Here is a 26,137-nt window from a genome sequence, read left to right as displayed (position 1 = left end):
TATATGTGTGCGTGTATATGACCCCTTCAGAATTGCGACACTAATACAAAACATCCAATATACTTCTTTTATTGTTTACGAGTACATTTAATTCCTCTCTCAAAGAATAAAATTAATACGAACACAAAGAAATTAACGCAACCTGGATGTGTACTTGTACGTGTATGGTTAATATTGCACGTTGGGTCGATTAGGCAGCATTAACTCGTACACGCTCATTTATTAATCAAGATGGAACATTTGAACTTTCCAAAACTCGATAAAGATACTTACAGATCATATTTGTCAGTATCTGGTAGAACGAGAATCGCTTATCAATTTTAAAATGAATTCAAAGACGTTACGAAACGGTAATAATGGAATCAAGGCAAAATTCAGCCAACCAGGGCGAGTGCCTTTCTCTGTTTCCTTTACCTCATATCTTTGTTATACTTTTAAATTGCAGTCCAGCTGCTCGGTGGGGTAGTACGCTCTGATACGCAGAGAAAAGGAGCAAAGCGATACATAGGATTTATCTGGGATGCAAGAGGAACCCGATGAAATTAATTAATTAAATAATTTTTGCAATAAATTTCATTTAAATAATTTACGTTCTCGTATGTACAGTGCGCACGATCGACGCATTTTCGCTATTGTCTCAAATATGTCTACATTCTTTATACGGTAATCGTGTCGTTTCGTCGATATTCAATAATAATAACAATATCGACAGCAATTCTTAATAACATTTATTGTACTAGTCTCACTAGCATTACGTATCTACCATGTTCCGTTAAAACGTATTTCGTGCAATGTTCTCTTTTTCTTTTAATCGCTGTACATGGCATCTGGAACATTCTATTCTTTCCATACGATCTGTGATGCGCTCTTCGAATAATCTGAACAACTTTTTCTGTTCGTTCGTGAAAAAAAAAAAAGCCTAAAATACGAACATTATACTTCTACGCCAAGAACTCTGTCGACAACGTACTCGTACCTTCTTGGCTCCTCGTTGTCATTCTCTTCGAGTGACTTTAGGCTCTCGCCTTGACCATTCTCCGCGCACTGTAACTTCACCACGACAGGCCGACCTTTCGCGTTTACGGATTTATTTGTACTGTTGGCCAGAATATCTTCGCTTAAATTTGCAACGATGCTCGTGCTTTTAGCCGCGGCGCCGTCGACTCTTCCTACGGATACATTTTCGCTGGAGACACTGTTCGATCCTGTAGCCACGTTCGAGATATCCTGAGCACCGAGTTTAGTGGCCACGGATTCGCTGGTTATCGGTTCCGATGCGTATCTCTTGTGCTGGGAGAATGATAATGATGGCAATGACGCATTTTCGTACGACGAGTCTTCGGATGGCAGTACAGGAACATTGAGATTAACGCGCGTAAAGAAAGCCATCTTTTCCCTGAAACACATAATTGATATACACTTATAATATTTCCAACAGAAGGTACATTAATGTTTATAAAATAGAGGTATTATAGAGGTAATTATATGAGCCCATAATTATGAAAGAGGTCCAAGTTAAAATTAAAAAAAAATGAGTTTATTAATTATTTTAAACTAAATTAATTCAATGTAACTTTTACGACATTGTCAAAAATGAACTGGTGGTTGTAATCTCAATATTATATGGAATTTATTTAGTGTCAATTATGATAGCGGTCTAAGGCAAAAATTTGAAGAAATTATATAAACATAAGCTCAAAATGGCACGTTGGCCCTCTTTGGCGCGTTTTTGAAATGCACAATAAGTTGACAAATGACAATCAAACAATAACAGAAACGACAACACTATATGGAATTCATTTAGTGCTATTTTGAAAGTGCCATTAATTCGGTTGGGCACTTCCGAACATATTATTGGCGGAAAAATAATTTATATATGATGTGATTTGCAGATATTATACGACCACGTATTACTTCAAAGAAATGGAAAAGAATAAGACAATTATCATCTTTAGATGAATCGTACCAAGACTTCACTGCAAATTTAGAAACCCCAGAAATGGTGGAAGGCAAAACAATAGAAATGGCGTAAGGTAAGAAATGAAAGAGGACAAAAAAAGGAAGCGGTTACGCACAAAATATCAGAAAAATTAAGAGAAATACAGAAGAATACACGAAAAAAAAAATCAAAACTTGTGAGTGCCAACATTTTTGAAAATAAGGATTGCTTTTGCTGAAAAAAAATGTTTAGATCGCGTAGAGTATAATGAAAGAAAATCTAATCTTGATCATTTCTGGAAACTAAAAGATTTTGAAACCCAGAATCTATATCTATGTACTACAGTTCATCAACGATTAATAAAACAAAGGCGGCTCAGAACTTTTGAAAGACCTATGAGAAAATGCAGCTAGAAATATTTTCTGTCAAGAAACAATAATTCAGAAGTGTCGGTTTGTAGGAAGTTGTTTTTAGATATATTTAAAATTTCTGTAGGGCGGTTAACTCGCGCTCTGAATGCTGAAACACCTGGAACTGATCGTCGCGGGAAGATGCCTGGATCTTCGCGAAAAACAGATGAAATTAAGATAAAGGCTGTACGAGGACATATTTTAAGTTTCCCAGCATATGAACGCCACTACACCAGAGCTCATCACACTCCTGGTCGAAAATATTTGAGTCCTGATTTAGATTTAGTAAAATGTATAGCTTATATGTAGAGAAAATATGTGAGAAAAATAACCAATCATTTGTTGAGCAGTGGATCTACAAGAAAGTGTTTAATACCGAATTTAATTTAAATTTCCATGCTCCTTGAAAAGACACGTGCCAAAAATGCGATTTACTGAAGGGAAAAATCGAAGCATGCTGTAACGAGGAAGAGAAGTTACATCTTAGACAAAGTCATGATTTACATTTGCAAAATTCCAAACGAGCTAGGAACTGTCTTGCAGGAAGACTAGAAAAAAGCAAAAGAAAATCCCTGGGAATATTATGGATTCTCATTTGATTTGCAAAAAGCACTCCCGTAACCAAAACTTTCTGTTTCGTTAGCTTATTATAAGCGAAATATGTACGTATACAACTTGGGTTTCCATAATTTCCACGATGACAATGTCAAGATGTATCTATGGGATGAAACTACAGCTTCAAGAGGTGCGCAGAAAGTAGCATCGTGCATTTTAATGCATATGGAGGATAGAACTACTCAAAAACACGTAATAGCTTACAGCGATGCTTGTTCAGGCCAAAATCGTAACATCAAAGTAGCATCGACATGGATGAATATTGCTCAGTCATCAAATAATAGTATTGAAACGATAGACCACAAATTTTTGGTATCTGGTCATTCCTTTCTACCGAATGATTCTGTACCGTGTGATTTTGGGTTGATAGAAATGAAAATAAAAAAAGGAAATTACTTATACAACCCTTGGCATTATTATGAATTGATAGAAAAGTGTAGAAGAAGCTGGATTTTATTTCAACGAAACCACTGGAAGAGTCAACGACAAGAAGAGTAAAAAATACTGTGGTGGAATCTGTCTCTTGGCTGCAAATTCAATGGATGAGATTCTTGAAAAATGAATCTTTTAAGATGTTCTGTAAAACTTCCTCAGATGATTCTAAATACCACATTTAATAGGGAAATATTAAATTACTTCCATTATACACCAGCGCTAAACCAGTAACGGAATAAAAACATAAAGATATTATGTGTTTACTACCATGCATCCCTCCAATTTTTCAGGAACATTTTAAGAATTTTAAAAACTCAATGATAAAAGCCTAAAATGATAGAAATGGATTACTTTTTAAAAATAATTAATAAATGTTCATTATTTCATTAAAATTATTTTTTCTACTAAAACTCGTAGTTTTTTATTGCTTTAAGTTATTTATAGGGCATTCAGTTAATTTTGAAAATGGTCAAAGTCAATTCAAATTTTAGAAACATTTTCGTATTAAATTCACAAAAAATTTCATATTCATAATAAGTTTCCATTAATCAAGACTCATAAAATTCTAAATTAAAATTGTTGCATAATACAAAAATATTTTTTAATTCATTCAAATGCAATTCATTAAATATCTCGAAACAAGAAATATATGACTTAGGTCAGTTTCATAATTATGGGCACATATGTAAAGTTGAACACATTTTATTCACGAATATCAATAGATTTTAATTTACGAATAATTTGCAAATTGCACAATAATGGTAATTAGTTTACGAATGGGTCTAAAATTTCTATTAATTTGCGAGTAAAATTTATCTAACTCTCTACACAGGGTGTTCTAAAACGTCAAAATAAGGAAAACATGCAAATTCTCTGACCGATGAGAAATTGAAAGATTCTTTCCCATTTTCCAATCTCAGGGGCCTCATTTTCGAGATAAAAGCAGTTTAAGTATACCTAACGCAGATGCACGTACACTCACACGCAACAAACACATGCACATGATGTTAATAAGAATGTTAACTACTTATACAATATTTTGAAAACGAAGTTTCTCTATATGGGAGTAAAAGTTGGATATATGCCTGAAAATTGGGGCTCTAAGCCAGGCGTTTATCGATTCTAATTATGGAAATAGTCTAAGAAGACTGTCAAACGTAGAAAAGAACAGTAAGTAAAAGGTTCTTCTCGACTGGCGAGCTTTGTGATGTGTCAAGGGTAATCCCCCCTCAGTGGTGAGGATGAACACCGTGCATTTATGCTGTTGACAAGTTCAGGCATATATCCAACGTTCACTATAGCTATATATGTCAATGTACATACTTGAAAGAAATAATGTCTGGCTTTCCTTTCCCAGCTTTCGTTTTTCTCAGCTTATAAATCTCTTTCGAAGTTCTTTTCAACATTTTCTCCACTCGTTTGTCTTCGGCGGTCTTTCCACTTTTTCCACTCTCGGCTTGTGCCATAAAACTTTGGAACTTGTGATCCTCCAGCAGCCAGGTTGTAAAATCGGTATCTCCTTTCTCGCGCGCTTGCTCTAACCTCTGCTTCAATTCGCGCATTCTGCTGAGCTCGTCCTGAAGATTGCTCAATCTAGCGTGCTGCGCTTGAAGATCCAATTCAAGATCCAACGAGGTTCTAGCAGTGGGTGGCAGATTAGTGCACTTTTTCGAGGTTGTTTTACAACTAAGCGCGGAAGAAGGACGTCGCCACCGAAGAGACCTTCTTTCCACCGAATTCCGTTGGAAGGGACCCCCTCTACGATAAAGTGGCATACTACTGTCACTGTCGCTCCGATTCAGCTGTAGAAAAATAAAGAAATTAGTCGAACGATTAGCGCAAAATGTGGAGGAACAATATCTTGAAATCAATACTCACTCGACAAATATAGTGATTTTTGCTGACTGCAGCGCTGGGTGAAAATGTTTGACTCCTTTTGATTACAATAGAATTTCTATCGTCGTATATAGCATTATTTGGCGCAATACCGGCCGCCGATAGTTTCCTTTGCTTTCCTTGTTCTGGGATAAAAATACATTCCGTATTGGTCTCCTTATCTTGGGTCTGCTTGGCCTCTTCGTTCAACTCTTCATCCTCCTATTGTATTTATATTTATAAAGTTTACTTGGAACTTACGATAATCATATGATTACAAAACATATGCACAGTCATGAAGATTATATATATATTAACCCCTTAACGTTCATGTTCGAGTCTATCTACTTTGAAAAACCATATTTGTTTAATCTAACGGTTTAAGGGATGACAATATTTGTTTCCCTTCAAATTATACGTTAGATACAACATTGTAAGGAACATTGTGAGTTATACGTCATTCGATTCGTCTAATTCATTATTTTTTTATAAACTTGTCGTAAAGTTACAGTAAAAAAGTAAGGTTAGGTACATTTTTTGACAGGTTCACAGATAGAAACAAGTGACAAGTGAAATATGTGCCGCAACAATCCCCCCCCCCACCCCCCAATATAACCCAGCCCAACTCAGACAGTACTTGTAGGTAGACCGTGTATGCAGCAAGAGCAAAAAATGTTGCCCCCCCCAAACAGTGTTTACGGGTACAGAATATAATAAATTACTATTGTACGCAGTGCGTTGGATTAACTTCTTTTTATTATTAAATGTCATTTTCATCTAGGTCTGGTATATTTTGGTTTTCTGTAGAATCAAATGAAATTTCTGCAATTTCTTTTAATAGCCGGTTAAATAAATCATCCATTCCTTGCTTGGAAAATTTGTAAAATACGTAGTGGCTTAAATACCCAATGATATTAACTTTTTTGCTAAAAATAGAAAATTTTATGGTATTATCTGTTACAGAAAATATTAAAAAACGTGTGAAATTATAAATACTAACCGACAATATTCAAGCAAAAAGTGTTTACTATGCCTCCATGTAGTTTCTATCGTATTTGTATGAGCGCCTGTTTCTGGGTCTTTGAAATGTAAGCTGTGGTTTACGGTAAGATGTTTGTACCCCTCTTTCTCTAAGATGTTATAGGCTTTCCAACAATCTGAAATAATTGTTGTGCCAGGCAACACCCATTGTTTAATTATTGAAAGCAGGGACTCTGTGTCCCTACTTTCAACAGGCACCAGGAATATTTTTCCACTTCCTCTTTCTATTCCTCCAAAAACCCATTGTCCCTCTACACAATGACCTCTGTGATATTTTCTTCGTCCGAACTTAGATTCGTCTATTTCTACTATTTTGTCTGGTCCGCCAAGTACTTCGCATGAATGTTGTAGCCAATCAGTCATAACTTGTTTTACAAAATAATTCCATTGAGAAACAGTATTTTTATTCAATTGTAATTCTCGTACAATCTGATATTGATCAAAATTATGGACCAACATGTAAGTTAATTTTAATACCATTTCATAAGAAAGCTTTGTTTTTCAAAACCACGTTCCATGTTTTACACATATTTTTACATCACAAGTTCGCTTTCGTTTGCAAGCACTAAGAGATGCTGCAATTGTTCTTCTACAGCGCCAATTTTCATTTATCAATTTCATTGCATTTCCACATCATGGACAATTAAGATTTTTGGCAATCAACTTTTTATCTTGCAAAAATTTTCATAAAGCTTCTCTATTTTTACAAAATTCGTGCAATTTAAATAAGGTCCACACTTCTGGAACTACTAATTCGGTCATTTTTTTAGCACGGTTGAACAAAATTCGCAAATTACAAGAAACAGAAGAAAATCAGAAATGACAGTTGAAACAAATGATTACTGAAACAATTTCTGCTTTTCTTCTGTTTCTTGTACTATCTGCAATGTGGAAATGTTATGAAAATTGGCAATGCAGGATAACTATTCCAGGATCTGTTAATCAAGCTAAACGTAAAAGACATTGTAATATAAAGATATTTGCAAAGCAAAGAACGTGGTTTTCTAAAAACAAACTCAGCTATAGATGTTTTAAAATTAACATATATACTAACATATAATTATGAGCAATGTCATATTATTATATAACTAAAATTAAATAAAAATACTGCTCAGCGATTGGAAGAGTAGAGTAGATTGTCGAGATCGATGAATCAACATTTTGTCATAGAAAATATCACAGAAGTTGCTTGAAAATTAATCACAGCGTCAGTTTTGAAGATCCCATTACTGATGCTTACACGAATTAAATTGAAACCACTTGGAGGCATGCTACACATTTTTTAATCTTTTTTATAACATATAATACTATCAATATTTTATATTTTTAAGAAGAGTAACTTCATCGAATGCCTGAGCCATTATGTATTTAGTAAATGTACCTAATAGAAAAATGGTGATTTATTCAATGAAAAATTAGCAGAAATAGCAGAAATTTCATTCAATAAATGTTTAACAAATTAGCATTTGACTACCTAGCATTTTGAACAGAGTAACGACAGTCACTTGTTTCCACCTGTGGACTTGTCAAAATATACTTAACCTTACTTTTTTACTGTAACTTTACGACAAGTTTATAAAAAGATAACGAATTTCTGCAGATAATGAAATGCGTATCAATAATGTATTGAATTAGACGAATCGAATGACGTATAACTCACCCCGATCGGTGAACGGGCCGTTTGCTAGGAATATACCCATTGTAATTAACAAAAACCGTACTTTAATATAGCTTAGAAACAAATCTAATAGAGACCTGATCATTAATTCGAAAAATAGGAGCGTTAAGGGATTAAGACTCTCGTTACAAGGCAAATTTTTAGAACTTTCCTAGTATGGCCCGCAGTGTGTCTAACAATGGTTCTCTAAACAAATGTATGGCAGCGGAAAGTAATATAGAAACCTCTAAGTCGTTCTGATCTTATCAGTGCTATTAACACGTCGACTGCCACTCTAAAACCATACAATCATTTACGAGATCAAAACTTTGATTTTAGACAATTGTAAACTACGTAACTTAAAACTTATCATACTTGTCACTTTCATAATCTCACTAAAATTTACGAAGCCTATTCACAATTATTTTCTTTAACATTTCAACTTGAGAATTAATCGTTTTAGTTCCACTGTTAAAAGTTCTGTCACCTATATATGGGTGACGTGATAGTCAAAGTGTTAAGTTAGCAAGGAGTAAAGTGGAGTATTTTTATCTTTGTTCGTTAAATAACTCATGTTTTCATGTTTGAAAGAAAAGTTGTAAATGGCTAATTAGAATTAACGTTACCTCGTGTTCCAAGACATCCTCCAAGACATTATCTTCCATCATGAATTCAACGATAATCCCCTCTTCGTCGCTGTCGTCGCTTCCGCTTTCGCTACCAGCATTTTCATCCTCCTCTTCGGGGCTTCCCAAGCAATTAGCTAGTTCCTCCAGCCTCAACGAGATGGCTGTTTGCAGCTCATCGCATCCTTGATTCCTCGTTAAAGTAGACGTCTGAGAGCTGATTATTGTACTCTCGTCGCTGCTCTCCTCCTTTGTATTTTGTCCACTACGATAGACTGATATGTCTGATTCTTGTTTATCGTGCTTAGCTTGCCTCGATATGCTAATGCAGATGCTGTTGCTGTTGCTGGTGCTCGTGCTGGGACTGTCAGGCGGTTGCATGAAGCGGAAGGACAGTATATTGTACCATTTCACGCTTGGCAATTCTGGGCTAAAGTCTGCAAGGGATACTTGGGCAGATCCCTGAAACACAAAATTGAAAGACAGTTCCATAAATGCTTTTTTACACGCTAAGTATCTCTTTCAGGAATAATAAATGCAATAAAAAAACACCAACGCAACAAAGATAAAGAATTAAATGACTGTAGAATACAGAATGTTTTAAATTGTTGGGAATCTCGAAAACTGTTTCAAATATAAAACATTAACAAATACTGTTACGTTGCTTATAAAAAACAGCAAAATTTTTCTTTCTTTCATTTTTTCAATATAATTACCATTAGTGAAAAAAATGCTGGCTAACAATTACGTGAACATTCTACACGTACATAAAATATACATAATATAGATAAAATAATAATTGACAATACAATAAAATATACATAACCTCGTAAATGGGTGCTTCATATAAATATATGTGTTTTATTAAAAAGTAAAAATAAAAGAAAGAACAAGAAGAAGAAGAACGTACCAAGCACTCCTCAGACTCATTGCCTGTACACCAAACGTTAACTTGAAGCGTCTTCGTATACAGCTTGTTGAGTGGTACAGCAATCGGGAATGTTTCACCGAAGGTTGGTTTGTGCAAATCCACAACGGGTTTTGTACAACACATGTGATTAATGGGTGGTTGCATCGGAAGTAACGCAGCTTTTATGTACCTAAATAAAAACAAAGAGAGAACTGTTATTTTCATGATCCTCGCAAGAGCCAGGACAGAGTAAATGGGGAGTTTGTCCCCTCGTAGCCATTTACAAATAAATAAATTTTATATTCAATTCTCTTTGAAGATAAAAATCGAAAAGTATGATAGGATTGTAGCATTGAACAGAAAGTGAGAATCACACGTGTATTATATTAAAAAATAAGTAATTAGTAGACTACGGATGTTTATGCATTTATGGGAAATTTTAATCCTCAAAAAACTACAGAATGCATTTAACATGCAAAAATATAAGAAATACTTAAAGTAAGATACGAATTATTATATTTAGGGGTTGAGACAGCCCTCTGCGAAGCGTCCGTTTCATTAATTTTATTAATAAAAATGTGAATTTGCATAAAGATCCGCAGTCTAGTAATTAGCAATTCAATTTTAGTCTAGGATTCCCCTTTCCTAGACTAAGTTCCTAAAAATTCGTATCTCGAAACCTTTTAACTTCCATTTTATTCTACATATTCTCCCGTAACTTTTATAGTTGGATTTGTGGTAAATTTTACAAATTTACGCGTATATTGGCACAGTTTTACCCCCAAAAAGCTCCGATTGTCGAAAATTGTCAAGAAAAAAGAATCTGTATTGTTCAAACCCGTGCTGCTGAAGGGTCAACTGTATATACAACTTAGAAAAAATATATTTGAGAACCTGTTTGCAGGATATTTGTCCGTCAGTATAATTAGTAAAACACAATGTAACTGTTTGATATGTATACATAAATATTATTTATTCGATACGTTGTTTTGCAACAGTTTTGTTAACCCTTTGCACTCCAAATTATATTCCAATTTTGTTATCAGCGGCTCCCAATGCTTTTAAGTGTTTTATTTGAAATTTACCTGTTAAAATAAGTGTTTTATTTACACTGTTGTTGTATTTTGTAATTTCCAAGTGTATGATTTGGTTTGGACTTGAAGAAACGTCAAATGGGACTTGACGAAGGAGCTCCTGAGATCAAAATTGATGTCGAGTCACACTCGACATAGGAGTGCAAAGGGTTAAGATAATTTGGATTATTAACTAATCCAGACCTAACCCAGACCTAAACCAGACCTAAACCAGACCTAACCAAGATCTAATTCAGATCTAATCCAGACCTAACCCAGAGCTAACTCAGATCTAATCCAGACCTAACCCAGACCTAACTTAGATCTAACTCAGATCTAATCCAGACCTAACCCAGATCTAGGGTCTGGGTTAGGTCTGGGTTATGTCTCGGTTAGGTCTGGGTTAGGTCTGGATTAGATATGAGTTAGGTCTGGGTTAGGTCTGGGTTAGGTCTGGGTTATGTCTCGGTTAGGTCTGGATTAGATCTGAGTTAGGTCTGGGTTATGTCTCGGTTAGGTCTGGGTTAGGTCTGGGTTAGGTCTGGGTTATGTCTCGGTTAGGTCTGGGTTAGGTCTGGGTTAGGTCTGGGTTATGTCTCGGTTAGGTCTGGGTTAGGTCTGGGTTAGGTCTGGATTAGATCTGAGTTAGCTCTGGGTTAGGTCTGGATTAGATCTGAATTAGATCTGGGTTAGGTCTGGTTTAGGTCTGGTTTAGGTCTGGGTTAGGTCTGCGTTAGGTCTGGATTAGTTAATAATCCAAATTATCTTAACCCTTCGCACTCCTATGTCGAATGTGACTCGACATCAATTTTTATCTCAGGAGCTCCTTCGTCAAGACCCATTCGACGTTTTTTCAAGTCCAAACCAAATCATACACTTGGAAATTACAAAATACAACAGTGTAAATGAGACCTAACCGAGACATAACCCAGACCTAACCCAGACTTAACTCGGATCTAATCCAGACCTAACCCAGACCTAACCGGGACATAACCCAGACCTAACCCAGACCTAACCCAGACCTAACCCAGACCTAACCGGGACATAACCCAGACCTAACCGAGACATAACCCAGACCTAACTCAGATCTAATCCAGACCTAACCCAGACCTAACCGAGACATAACCCAGACCTAACCCAGACCTAACCCAGACCTAACTCAGATCTAATCCAGACCTAACCCAGACCTAACCGAGACATAACCCAGACCTAACCCAGACCTAACCCAGACCTAACTCAGATCTAATCCAGACCTAACCCAGACCTAACCGAGACATAACCCAGACCTAACCCAGACCTAACCCAGATCTAGGGTCTAGGTTAGGTCTGTGTTAGGTCTGGGTTATGTCTGGGCTATGTCTCGGTTAGGTCTGGATTAGATCTGAGTTAAGTCTGGGTTAGGTCTGGGTTATGTCTCGGTTAGGTCTCATTTACACTGTTGTTGTATTTTGTAATTTCCAAGTGTATGATTTGGTCTGGACTTGAAAAAACGTCAAATGGGACTTGACGAAGTAGCTCCAGAGATAAAAATTGATGTCGCGTCACATTCGACATAGGAGTGCAAAGGGTTAACTGGCGAGATCTGCGCAGCACGTGGCCGTGGCTGTTGAAGTAAGAATTAAAATTATGTTATGATATAGTACTGTATCGCGTTGTATATAAACCCATCGAACGGCAGCAGCGCCGACATACGTACTGTAGCACAGAATACGTGTTAAGAAACAAGAATGAGATAACATAAGAAATGTGCTTCGTAGTGGCTTCATTATTATAATTATTAAAACTTCACTATTAAAAATTACAACTACAAAAGTGGCACACCAAATGAATACTACACTTTATTAATTTGAACACAAAACTTATTTTTCTAAATTTACATTTAAATACGTGCAACTTCAGTTCAACATAACCTTACACAATAGTTCGAGACAGAAGAAGGGAACGCACACGCGGTGATCCCCCATATTTACACTTGTCTCATCCCCCACCAGGGATACCAACTGCTGAATATGCAACTAGTGTTGGGTTGCGGTGATTTTAATTCCACCAAGTTTAAAATGTATATCAATGTTTACTTTAGTACGCACTAACCAGATCTAAATTATATGTAAATACGAGTAAATTATACTCACACTTGCGCGTTGCTAGGAATAAAAAGAGCAGCCAGGTTTCGCGCACGTTCGATGCCAACATGAAGTAGACCGTCGCATACGGAATATCTAAATAAATAAAAACTTTTCTATAATCATTCCTGTTTATAACACTATATGTTTACACAGTAATTGCGTTTTACTTTCTAATGTAAAAGACAGAAACTGTAGAGACCAGTGATTCTTAACCTCTTTTCAACGGACCTCTTTTGCCATTCTAACGGAGATCATGCATCTCTTTCTATGCAATGTTTCTCAAAATAATGTTCTTAAATACATATTACTTAAATCAATGTTTTTCAAAAGTAAAGAACCACCGGTACACTGTGACGAGCAAGTAACGAACCTAAGCTTGATCTGCACTTGTGCCGTTTCCAAGCTCATCTCCCCGAGCGCCAACGAATCAACGTCACCGATTACTCCGGAAAGTCTTCTCCGATTGGACGCTTCGAAGACTCCCGAATCTCCCGCGACACTTTCGTCGGAAACAGCGGCCGAGACGGACCTGGTGTTCGTGCCAGAGCTACTGGCTCTCGAGCGAATTTCAGTGGGCGGTGGTGTCTCGCTGATCGGTGAAAGGGGCGGTGGTTCTTGCGAGGGTATCTGATGTATAGCGCTCACAGGCCTACCGAGACCGCTGCCTTGAGACATATTTCCCGACGGCAGTTCGACGGGCGGATGAGGACCGCCAACCAGTTTAAGACGATCTTGTGAACCGCTACACGACTGTTCCTGCGGTGGTAGTTGCTGCTGACTAAGTCTAAGCTCCGCCAATCGATCCTCCAATTGATTTCCATCTAGATGAACGATCGAGGAAGCGGACGCTCTCTGATGCCGCCTCCTTTGCATCTCTATGTGCTCGTAGGCGGGTGGTGGTCCCATAGGAGCGTTCTCATAAAGCGGCGAGACGGGCGGGCTGACGCTGGAAAGGCTCGATCTCGGCGACAAACTTGGCTGAGACCTGCCGGGCGACGGCGTGCTGACGAGATTATTCTGTTCCGAACCCCTGAGCAATCTCTCCACGCGCCTGTGTAGGTCGACCATGTCAACAGGACGTTCTTGCTGCGAACTAACGGGACCCAGACACTGCGGGCCACCGTAAATATCGGTGAAACTCAATCCAGAGCTTAGGGAACCCTTGCTGCTGGTCGTGCTGAGGCTACCCAGGCTGGAACTGCTGCTCACCGAGAGCGTGCTAGCGCTGAGCGTTTTCAATTGACCTTCGAGCATCGCCATCGAACGTAGAGCGTCCCTCAATTGTTGCAACAACAACTGTTTCTCCTCGTGAAGTCGTACGCGATCGGTTATGGTTTTGTTCGACAATTCGAGTGCATTGTTCAAGTCTTGTTCCAGGCGACGTATCTCGCTCTGGATCTTCTTCATGTCCTGTTGCGTTCTCGTGCGCGGCGTAATGCTCCGGAGTTCTCTGAGCAACTGTTCCTTCTCTTGAAAGAGCAACAGCTTGTCTTTGTCGCTCTCCGTCTGGCCGGGCGTCACCTTTTCCTCGAGGTCCGCCAATTGCTGCTGAATGTGCTGTATCCTTTTCCTTGCCTCGTCGTACTGCAACCTCATCCTGGCCATTTCGGCTAAACGCGTGCCGATCGGTATCAACTCGCCCGACAAATCAGTCTGGGACGCTGTGCTGAGCTTCTCTTGAGGTAAACTGAGCGTGCTTGCCTCGGGACTACCTTCACACAGCTGCAATCTCGTTAACTCGTCCTTAAGCTTCGCTAAAGACTGCATCAATTCGGCTTTCTCTTTCTCCCCCGAGCTCAGGGACTTTTGGATATTACGAAGTTCCGTCATAATTGCCTGGGCCTCTGTGATGTTGTAGCAACCTCCATGGTGTCCGCTCAGCTTCTGCTCGACGCTGTACAAGATCAAACATTCCAATTAAATCAAATACAAGGTGTGTTAAAAGAATATAGAGCCACCCTGGGAAACATCGTATTTGACAAGAAATGGTTCCCAGTGTCTGCCTCCGATAGCTTTGCTTTTATTTCATTTTTGTCCCTTTTCATATTTACTGATTGAGATCATTATAAAAACTTGGCGCAAACTTAAGTTTCGTTACAACTAGCTATATGGAAGATACGTTGCTCATCGATCACCCTTATCGAGGGACAAACTACCTCTACTCGTTTAAATGTATATCGATTAAGGACTTGGAATTTATAAGGGAAACATTTTATGTTTTATAATGCCAAATTAATGGCTTTATAACTGTGTATGTGTGTGGCGGGGGCAATCATTGCTTTGATATCATAGAACATTATAATTTATACTTAATTGTAAGATTTCTTATGGAATTTAAATGATTAGTAGTTTATTCCTTAATGAGAGTGACTAGTTATAATGCAAATTACTCATTAGTTTTTAGACACTACACGTAACAATAAGAATGTAACTATAACCTAACAATAAGATTCTTTGCGTCTCATCTTCTAAATTTTGAGGGGTGATTTCAACCTCTAAATATGAAAACGGACAAAAATAAAGAAACACATATCTCCTATTTTTCAATTTCTGGGATTTTCAGAAACTTGGAAACTATTCTTTATGAGTAGTTAGTATAAATTAGGAAAAGCGTAACAGTGTTACTGTCATGTGTTTATTTTTTTGTGTATTTGCAGATTTTAGAGCAAAACAAACACTTTTAATCGCCATAGAATATAAAAACAAAGGAATAATATTGGTAACAATGTTTGGCTTGGTATATTGTTTTGGCAAAGTTGATATTCGATTGAAATTTAAGTGATTATCTTAAGAGAGATTAATTTATTAATCAAGAGACTCATCTTTGTTACAGATTTCTGCGCAGCAGTGGAAATTGTCAAGAAATAAAATTAAATTACTCGTTAGTTATTAGGTTTAGGCCTAATTCAGATCAACGCTTATTTTTTTACAATCCCTGAACGCTTTCAAGATATTTGCAAGGAAACTCTGTTTTGTAAAATGGAAAACTTTTATTTACAATTTTGTATTCTATGCAAAAACTGTAGATGGCTGTAAGTATTAATTTCATCCGCTGAAAATCAGCATTAGAATATGACGTTACTTATGGGATAGCCTAATACATAACTACATAACCTAATACTATAACTTCAAAGTGAACTGTTGGTAGAATTAGCTTATGAATTAACTTATTTAGCACCCGAGTGAAAAGTCCTGTTATCCATATATGGCTAACATGGAGCTCAACGCATAATCATTAAAAATAAATTTCTGAATAAGACGAACAATACAATACCTTGCAAGGGTGTCTACTCCTCGTTGCGTACAGTTCATCTCTGCTCGAATCTGTTCGAGTTCTCGTTTCAATCGAGAAACTCGGCTCCTTGCGAGGGCAACATCAGATTTCAAAAGATCAGGATCGTACTTCGTGCTCAATGAACTCGAACTGGAGCATACTGAGGACAAAACAAACGAATAACAATTGTATCTTTTAATATACATACTTTTATTGTATCACGAGACTAAAAAACTCATCTTATTTTTATCCATTGATCCTTTCGCAGTTTAATAAAATTATGAGATATGCTTTAATACGCTTTATACGCCATTCGATTTGTCTAATTCAGTACATTATTGATATGCATTTCATTATCTGCGGAAATTCGTTATTTTTTTATAAACTTGTCGTAAAGTTACAGTAAAAAAGTAAGGTTAAGTATATTTTGACAAATCCACAGGTGGAAACAAGTGACTGTCGTTACTCTGTTCAAAATGCTAGGTAGTCAAATGCTAATTTGTTAAACATTTATTGAATGAAATTTCTACTATTTCTGCTAATATTTCATTGAATAAATCACCATTTTCCTATTAGGTACATTTACTAAATACATAATGGCTCAGGCATTCAATGAAGTTACTCTTCTTAAAAATATAAAATATTGATAGTATTATATGTTATAAAAAAGATTAAAAAATGTGTAGCATGCCTCCAAGTGGTTTCAATTTAATTCGTGTAAGCATCGGTAATGGGATCTTCAAAACTGACGCTGTGATTAATTTTCAAGCAACTTCTGTGATATTTTCTATGACAAAATGTTGATTCATCGATCTCGACAATCTACTCTACTCTTCCAATTGCTGAGCAGTATTTTTATTTAATTTTAGTTATATAATAATATGACATTGCTCATAATTATATGTTAGCATATATGTTAATTTTAAAACATCTATAGCTGAGTTTGTTTTTAAAAAACCACGTTCTTTGCTTTGCAAATATCTTTATATTACGATGTCTTCTACGTTTAGTTTGATCGACAGATCCTGGAATAGTTATCCTGCATTGCCAATTTTCATAACATTTCCACATTGCAGATAGTACAAGAAACAGAAGAAAAGCAGAAATTGTTTCAGTAATCATTTGTTTCAACTGTCATTTCTGATTTTCTTCTGTTTCTTGTACTTTGTGAATTTTGTTCAACTGTGCTATAAAAATGACCGAATTAGTAGTTCCAGAAGTGTCGACCTTATTTAAATTGCACGAATTTTGTAAAAATAAAGAAGCTTTATTAAAATTTTTGCAAGATAAAAAGTTGACTGCCAAAAATCTTAATTGTCCATGATGTGGAAATGCAATGAAATTGATAAATGAAAATTGGCGCTGTAGAAGAACAATTGCAGCATCTCTTAGTGCTTGCAAACGAAAGCGAACTTGTGATGTAAAAATATGTGTAAAACGTGGAACTTGGTTTTGAAAAACAAAGCTTTCTTATGAAATGGTATTAAAATTAACTTACATGTTAGTCCATAATTTTGATCAATATCAGATTGTACGAGAATTACAATTGAATAAAAATACTGTTTCTCAATGGAATTATTTTGTAAAACAAGTTATGACTGATTGGCTACAACATTCATGCGAAGTACTTGGCGGACCAGGCAAAATAGTAGAAATAGACGAATCTAAGTTCGGACGAAGAAAATATCACAGAGGTCATCGTGTAGAGGGACAATGGGTTTTTGGAGGAATAGAAAGAGGAAGTGGAAAAATATTCCTGGTGCCTGTTGAAAGTAGGGACACAGAGTCCCTGCTTTCAATAATTAAACAATGGGCGTTGCCTGGCACAACAATTATTTCAGATTGTTGGAAAGCCTATAACATCTTAGAGAAAGAGGGGTACAAACATCTTATCGTAAATCACAGCTTACATTTCAAAGACCCAGAAACAGACGCTCATACAAATACGATAGAAACTACGTGGAGGCATAGTAAACACTTTTTGCCTGAATATTGTCGGTTAGTATTTGCAATTTCACACGTTTTTTAATATTTTCTGTAACAGATAATACCATAAAATTTTCTATTTTTAGCAAAAAAGATAATTTCATTGGGCACTTAAGCCATTACGTATTTTATAAATCTTCCAAGCAAGGAAAGGATGATTTATTTAATCAGTTATTAAAAGAAATTTCAGAAATTTCATTTGATTCTGCAGAAAATCAAAATATACCAGACTTGGATGATAATGAAATTTAATAATAAAAAAAGTTAAACCAACGCACTGCGTACAATAGTAATTTATTATATTGTCTACCCATAAACACTGTTAAGGTATGATTCCACTAAGGCAACACTATGCAACTTGTACCATGCCACATGTCGTTCGGTAACACTATGCGACCTGTAGCATGCTACTTGTCATTAACTGACGACATTACTCGACATATTCAATCTTGTCGATTCGACAAAACAATATCAAATAATCCCGTATTTCTTTATTTCGGAAAGGAAACAAATGAATGTGTAGCAAATACACATGTCAAGTCTCTACATAACGTTGATTTCATGGTGCATGCTTCGTAATCGCATGCGACATGTTGCCTAAATGTTGCCTTAATAAAATTGTGTTTCGTCACATGTGTCATTGCCGCGTGCTACATGTTTCCCCCGTTGGAATCACGCCTTTAGAGGAGGGTGCCAACATTTTTTACTGTTTTTTTTTTTTTATTATTATTATTTAGCTTCGTGAAACTCTTGCGAGAGTTATACAGCTATACATGAATATAACAGTTTACAAAAGTGATTATAAGTGGTGTGAATAACTTAAATTTGTAAGTTACATTTTTTAAGAAAACGATATATATGAATACACGCTACAATGATGATAATGAAATTTAATAATAACAAAAAGTTGAACCAACGCACTGCGTACAATAGTAATTTATTATATTGTCTACCCGTAAACACTGTTGGAGGAAAGTGGTAACATTTTTTTCCGTTGCTGCGTGTACTGTCTACCTGACCGACTCATGCAAAGTCTGTGCGTAAAAAAATGATTTTTATGCATGCACGTTCTACAAATTCTCATTTGACAATGTAGCATTATTAAATTAGAATTTGTAACATGAATATAGCAACGATAGTCACTTATTTCTACTTGTGAACCTGTCAAAATTTACTTAACCTTACTTTTTTATTGTAACTTTACAAGCAGTTTATAAAAAAATAACGAATTTCCGTAGATAATGAAATGCATATCAATAATGTACTGAATTAGACGAATCGAATGACGCATAACTCACCCCGGAACTTGAACGGGCCGTTTGCTAGGAATGTTCCGTAAAAACTTCTTTTGATATCAAAATTAGCTGTATTTGTTATAAATAGTCCATCAAAAAATGTTATGTATGTGTAGAGGGTGAGACGTGACAAATGGTAGAACCGAACAGAGGATAATTCTACATGTAAAAATATGGCCGTGTCACACCAAATGAATACTACACATTATTAATTTGAACACAAAAAACTTATATTTCTAAATTTACATTTAAACACGTGCAACTCCAATTCAATATAACATTACATAACGATTCGTAGCAGAACGCTTCAGAAGAAGGGGAAGCACACGCGGTGACCCCCCCATATTTACACTTGTCTCATCCCCACCAGGGATACCAACTGCTGAATATGCAACTAGTGCCGGGACGCGGTGATTTTTATTCCAACAGTAACAAAAAAAAGAATAATATTTTTCCATTCGAGGCCTTGTTTACGAGAAAATTGATCGTTTACTATCCATCTGTCCTATTATTAATTTTATTTCCGTTTTCCCCTATATTCCGATGTTGCAAAAAATTTACTCTAATTTTAAATTCATTTCTTTTGATAAATGTTATTTACCGAATATTTTGATTTCAAATTGATTTATATAAGTTGCATATAGCACTGTATTACCTTTGAAGTTGTTGACTAATCTATAATTATGATTAACAATTCGTCTCAATTTTTTTAGGTTAAATTGAGTTTGCAGTGGGGCGAACCGTGAGATTGAATCCAACCGTTAGGATTCGCCACCACTGTTGAGATTTTAGGTTAAAAATTGGTACAAAGGGTTTTCTTTCGATAAGCTATCGAATAAACGCACGTTCAATTTGGTTTGGGGGGCACATTTGACCCCCTTATTCGGCTATACTCTTTCTATACAAATAATTGTAACCGACAATAATTATTACGACCCTGTAGAAAACCGTTTAGACGAATTATCAGATTCTAGAATATTTCGAGCATTAAACAAATTCGGATAAATAACTACAGTGAAAACTCGATAAATGTCCTCAAGAGCTGTTCCATAAATGATACATTTTTATCCCCACCACTAGGGGGATCCCCCTTGAACCGGTGAGGCGAAGTGTAACCGGAGACGTAGCGGCTTTCTTTAAAAATCTTTATCGCCTTCGTCATCTTAGTTTAAATGTCCCTGTCAGTGTTACCACACTACTGTACAAGAAGAAAGATTTTTATTTTTTACTTTTTTTTTTAATAAAAATTTTACTATCACGTGGGGAAGATTTTTCTAATTAAAATTGAGACTAAACACGATATAAATCGTCCAATATTTGTTACCATAATATTGAATTAAATATTGTGTACTCGTATCTTCGCAAGGTCAGTGGATTGGTACATTTATCGAACAGTGGTAGCTAACGAAACCCCCTATTTCATAAGTGTTGCAGTTTTTGATCACTTACGAAACGGTGGAACCGTTCCGTTTGAAAATAGCTACCTCCCGTTCGATAAATGTAGACCAGCACCTCGACGCCGTCGTTCTTTGATATTTCCGAACATAGAAAAGGACAGCACAAGTAGGATAAATAAAGAGAGAGAGACTCGCAAGTACAATATTTAATTAAATATTATGCTACCAAATATTGACCGATTTATATCGTGTTTAGCCTCATTTCGATCAGAGAAATCTCCCCAACGTGATAGTGAAATTTTTATTAAAAAAAAAGTAAAGAATAAAAAACTTTCTTCTGTGCAGTAGTGTGGTCACACTGGCGCGGATATTTAAACTGGGGCGATAAATCCGAGTTTCAGTCCCTCTTTCTTCTTTAGCTATCGACTCTTTCTACGTTCGAAGCGTCGGCAAACTAAAATCAAATTCGAAAGACGATTCTCCTATTCCGTAAGTGTTGCTGACCGGACCCGGAGTAGCGACATTTATCGAGCATTCACTGTATTATCATTAAGGTGTACTCACAACTGGTACGCGATGCGCCAAGCGTCGTTAAAGCATTATTGAGATGATTGTACTCATCCTGTGCCAGACACAGCCTTTGTTGTTTTACATCGTAGATTTCCTTCTTCGCCTGTAACAAATAGACAAAATCTCTGTAATCGAGCGTAATGAAGCATACTTATTATTTAGAAATCGTAAAGTTTGGAAGATTATTTACTACGAAACACTTGAATCCATGAAAAATTGGTTATTAGTGTACGTTGATTATTAATACGCGTTTACCGCCAAGATGTCGCTGATGACCGGCGCGTGAAGCTTGAACTAACATTCCAACACTTGAAAAGTTCGAAGAAAAGGGAAAAATGTCAAATTTTAATTTCTCAAAAAAATAAAAATTTTATTCTTGAGTTTATTACTATCTATATACTTCATTTCAAATGATATACAGGGTGTTTAGCTAACCCTGGGAAAAATTTTAATGGGAGATTCTAGAGGCCAAAATAAGACGAAAATGAAGAATACCATTTTGTTGATCGAGGCTTCATTAAAAAGTTATTAACGTTTATAGTTCCGCCTGTTGAACGGCAATCTGCGCACAGCTGCGCACGCGCGATAGCGATTCTCGCTGAGAAAAGTCACTCGCTCAGAGAATCACCATCGTGCGCGCGCAGCTGTGCGCAGGTTGCCTATCCACAGGCGCGACTTTAAACGTCAATAACCTTTTAAATCTTTTCCTCGTTGCACATATTAATTTCTAACAGCTGCAAAACTTAGGTAAACGTGTCATTTTCAATGCGACATTAACCAGTAATAAAGTACGCGCACAAAAGCATACAACAAACATTTTTAACTTAACATTCCCTCTTTTTCTGTGGACATTCATCCTCGCATGATTCAACCATGTTCAATGATCGACCGAGTGTCTATTTTCGAGTTCTATTTCCCACTAAAATTTCTGCAAACGTCGAAAATATTTTTCGAGGTTAAAAACAAGCGTGGCATGTTAACGATGACGTGTTAATGATATGAATGACTGATTCAAGTCCTGCATGGCAGACAATTAGAATGTTAGTTATTATATATAGTTAGTTATTATTAGACTGCGGATTTTTATGCAAATTCATATATTTATTAATAAAATTAATAAAATAAGAGCTTCGTAGAGGGTTCTTTCAACCCCTAAATACAATAATTCTTATCTTACTTGAGTTTTTGTTATATTTTTGCATATTAAATGCATTCTATTGTTTTTTGACAATCTAAATTTCCCATAAATGCATAAATATCCGCAGTCTAGTTATTATATATATAGTTAATTTATTGTATTTGCATAGTATTTTTCATAAATTGTTGCCTTTATACAATTGTACAGTGTTCCCTAACGTGGTGTGCACGTCCAATAGAGGGGGGGGGTCAATTTTGAATATTTCAAGACAATTAGGAAACTGTATTGCATTTGTTTCTTTTTCTTCGTTTAAAGTTTCTGTTTGTATTACACTTTTTCAGAACTTGCATCGATTATTATAACGGGGAGGGGGGCATCGAAATCTTTGAAACATTGAGGCAGGACAGGGGATCCAAGAAAGCTGGGAAAACACAAGCTAGGATAACATATTGTTTTTTAACACAATCACGACATTAAACTTTAACAGAAGCGAATGAATGTCTGATTTATACAGGGTGTCTCAGATCTAAACGGACAAATTTTGTCAGCTGACTCTTTGGGCCTAAATAAGAAGAAATGTTATGTAAATATTTATACTTCGTTTAGAACTTTATTCGAAAGTTACGATACAAATATGAAATAGCACTATTGCGATACAATGTAAGAATATACCAATATTTACTATTTGAGGTTATTCAAAGTGTTATACGATATTTTTAGTAATTTTTTGGAATCGATCAACAACACATTTCAAACTCACAACCAAGACATTTCGAAATCTAAGAACTTATTATTACTATTGGCGAATATTGCACTCGTAATGTTTGACGGACTTAAAAGTAAATACAGCTTAAACAGAGATAGACATTCAATGTAAACATTTACATATAGTTTATGTTTATACAGGGAGTTCGGTCAACCCTGGGAAAAATTTTAATGGGAGATTCTAGAGGCCAAAATAAGACGAAAATCAAGAATACCAATATGTTGATTTAGGCTTCGTTAAAAAGTTATTAACGTTTAAAGTTGTGGATGTAGAACGGCAATTTGACCACCTACTCGAATTTTTTTCTCGAAAGTGGGTAGGATTTCGGGGATATGACTAGTCACCAAAAATGATTGTAATTGAGCCCTACAACCGAAAATAATTTTTCCAGAACGTTTTGAAATTTTTTAATTTTGTCGATAAATTTCACACTTTCTTGAATTTTTTTCTCGAAAGTGGGTAGGATTTCGAGGGTATGTCTAATGATCAAAAGTGATTGTAACAGACCCCCGCAATCGAAAATAATTTTTCCAGAACGTTTTGAAATTTTTTAATTTTGTCGATAAATTTCACAACTTCTTGAATTTTTTTCTCGAAAGTGGGTAGGATTTCGAGGGTATGTCTAATGATCAAAAGTGATTGTAATTGACCCCCACAATCGAAAATAATTTTTCCAGAAAAATTTGAAATTTTTAAATTTTGTCGATAAATTTCATACCTTCTCGAATTTTTTTCGCGAAAGTGGGTAGGATTTCGAGGGTATGACTAACGACCAAAAATAATAATAATTGACCCTTGCAACCAAAAATAATTTTTTTAGCACGGTATAAAATTTGTTAATTTTGTCGAAAAATTTCACACTTTCTTGAATTTTTTTCTCGAAAGTGGGTAGGATTTCGAAGATATATCCAATGACCAAAAATGATTGTAATTGAGCCCTGCAACCAAAAATAATTTTTTCAGAATGATTTGAAATTTGTTAGTAACTTTTTAATGAAGCTTCAGTCAAGAAATTGATATTCTTGATTTTTGTCCAATTTTGGCCTCTAAAATCTCCCATTACAATTTTTCACAGGGATGGCCGATCACCCTGTATATTATGAGCGGAGTCATTACAAGTATGATATAAGAATTAAAATATTTTCCAAACTGATAATTTTTCATTATAAGTGGTTTAGTATTTTTATGAAGGGATGATAAGTTGCACTAATTAATGCATTAAAAAATATGCAATTCTATTAAAAAAAAAACTTGACCTTCGCATATTTCTCAAAACCACCCTCCTTTTACACGAAACATTTTTTTTGCTATCGTCAATAATTTCAGAGATACTCGAGTAAATTAAATGGTATGTTTTCCCTTGTTTTATAATTAAAACAATCGAGACAGACAAAATAAAAAAGATTTTCTCGTATTTCATCTCGTTATGTGTTCGTTTGGAATTCGGTGCCATCGCTACTCTACTCTCATCGATATATGAAACCATGTTCCATTCTTGTTTATTAAAGGAACAGAGATCTAAATTCGTACGATCGAAACTGCTTGAACATGTGGGAGCACAACAACGAACCAATATTTTCATTTTATGTTTTTATAATTGATGTATTCTACTTTCAACTAATCTTAAATATAAATATAAAATTTGCCTAACCCAGACCTAACCCAGACCAATATTTTCATTTTATATTTTTATAATTGATGTCTTCTACTTTCAACTGATCTGAAATATTAGGTCGTCCCATAAGTTCGTGCCGTTCGATATTCGGAAATTGATAAGGATCAAATTTGTAATCCAATAAAAAACAAAGAAAATTTGTCGGTTGAGGTGATTTCTGAAATTTCAAACATAGTAACATCAACAATTCATAGAAATTTGAAACAAATAGATATTGTGTCAAAGTTCGAAGTTTCGAATCCACACTAACTTATGGAACAAAATTTTCTTAATCGTGGTAAAGGAGCCTGGTTGCGTAAATATTTCTGTTAGCATATAATAACAACCGAATCTTATAAGATATAAAATATAACAATCTCCAGGCTTATCAGTGGATAAACAATTTGAAAATGTCAACGTTTTAATGAAAAGCGTTAAACTAAATTTGAATAAAATATCCAGCAAGTTTTCGAGCGACGATACAATGGCTTTGCCAAAAGAAGGGAAAGGAGTTGTTGAACGAGAAGAGGTTTACTATATTTCATAAAGTTCCATCATACGTTTAAAATATTACTTCAAGTTGCAGTAGAAAACTCGGCACGAACATATGGGACGACCTAATACAAATATAAAATTTGTGTAACCCAGACCTAACCCAGACCAATAGTTTCATATTATATTTTTATAATTGATGTCTTCTGCTTTCAACTGATTTTAAATATAAATACAAAATTGTCTAACCCAGACCTAATCCAGACGAATATTTTCATTTTGTAATTTTATAATCGATGTTTTCTAGTTTCAACTAATCTCAAATATAAATACAAAATTTGTCTAACCCAGACCAATATTTTCATTGTATTTTTATAATTGATGTCTTCTACTTTCAACTAATCTTAAATACAAATATAAAATTTGTCTAACCCAGACCTAACCCAGACCAATATTTTCATTTAAATTTTTATAATTGATATCTTCTTCTTTCAACTAATCTTAGAAATGCAAAATTTGTCTAACTCGGACCTAACCCAGACCAATATTTTCATTTTATATTTTTATAATTGATGTCTTCTTCTTTCAACTAATCTTAAATATAAATACAAAATTTGTCTAACTCGGATCAATATTTTAATTTTATATTTTTATAATTGATGTCTTCTTCTTTCAACTAATCTTAAATATAAATATAAAATTTGTTTAATCCAGACCTAATCCAGACGAATATTTTCATTTTGTAATTTTATAATCGATGTTTTCTAGTTTCAACTAATCTCAAATATAAATACAAAATTTGTCTAACCCAGACCAATATTTTCATTGTATTTTTATAATTGATGTCTTCTACTTTCA

General features: G+C 35.4%; 1 protein-coding gene across 1 annotated transcript; it reads right to left on the bottom strand.

Moving 5' to 3' along the window:
• Positions 1–835: 835 nt before the first annotated feature.
• On the bottom strand, positions 836–21,332 carry LOC122403663 (protein kibra-like; the record flags this gene model as incomplete). Its single annotated transcript, XM_043407301.1, has 9 exons — positions 836–1,396; positions 4,723–5,201; positions 5,278–5,496; positions 8,599–9,060; positions 9,509–9,698; positions 12,714–12,800; positions 13,078–14,601; positions 15,982–16,141; positions 21,224–21,332. Coding segments are annotated over 9 exons (3,693 nt in total), but the record flags the coding sequence as incomplete, so codon positions are not given.
• Positions 21,333–26,137: the final 4,805 nt, after the last annotated feature.

Source organism: Colletes gigas, unplaced genomic scaffold (assembly GCF_013123115.1).
Source record: "Colletes gigas isolate AHSC1104 unplaced genomic scaffold, ASM1312311v1 Colletes_gigas_Sc00068, whole genome shotgun sequence".
NCBI classification, from domain to species: Eukaryota; Metazoa; Arthropoda; class Insecta; order Hymenoptera; family Colletidae; genus Colletes; species Colletes gigas.
The sequence above is the reverse complement of the archived record's forward strand: the minus strand, read 5'-3'. Positions and strand labels throughout refer to the sequence as shown.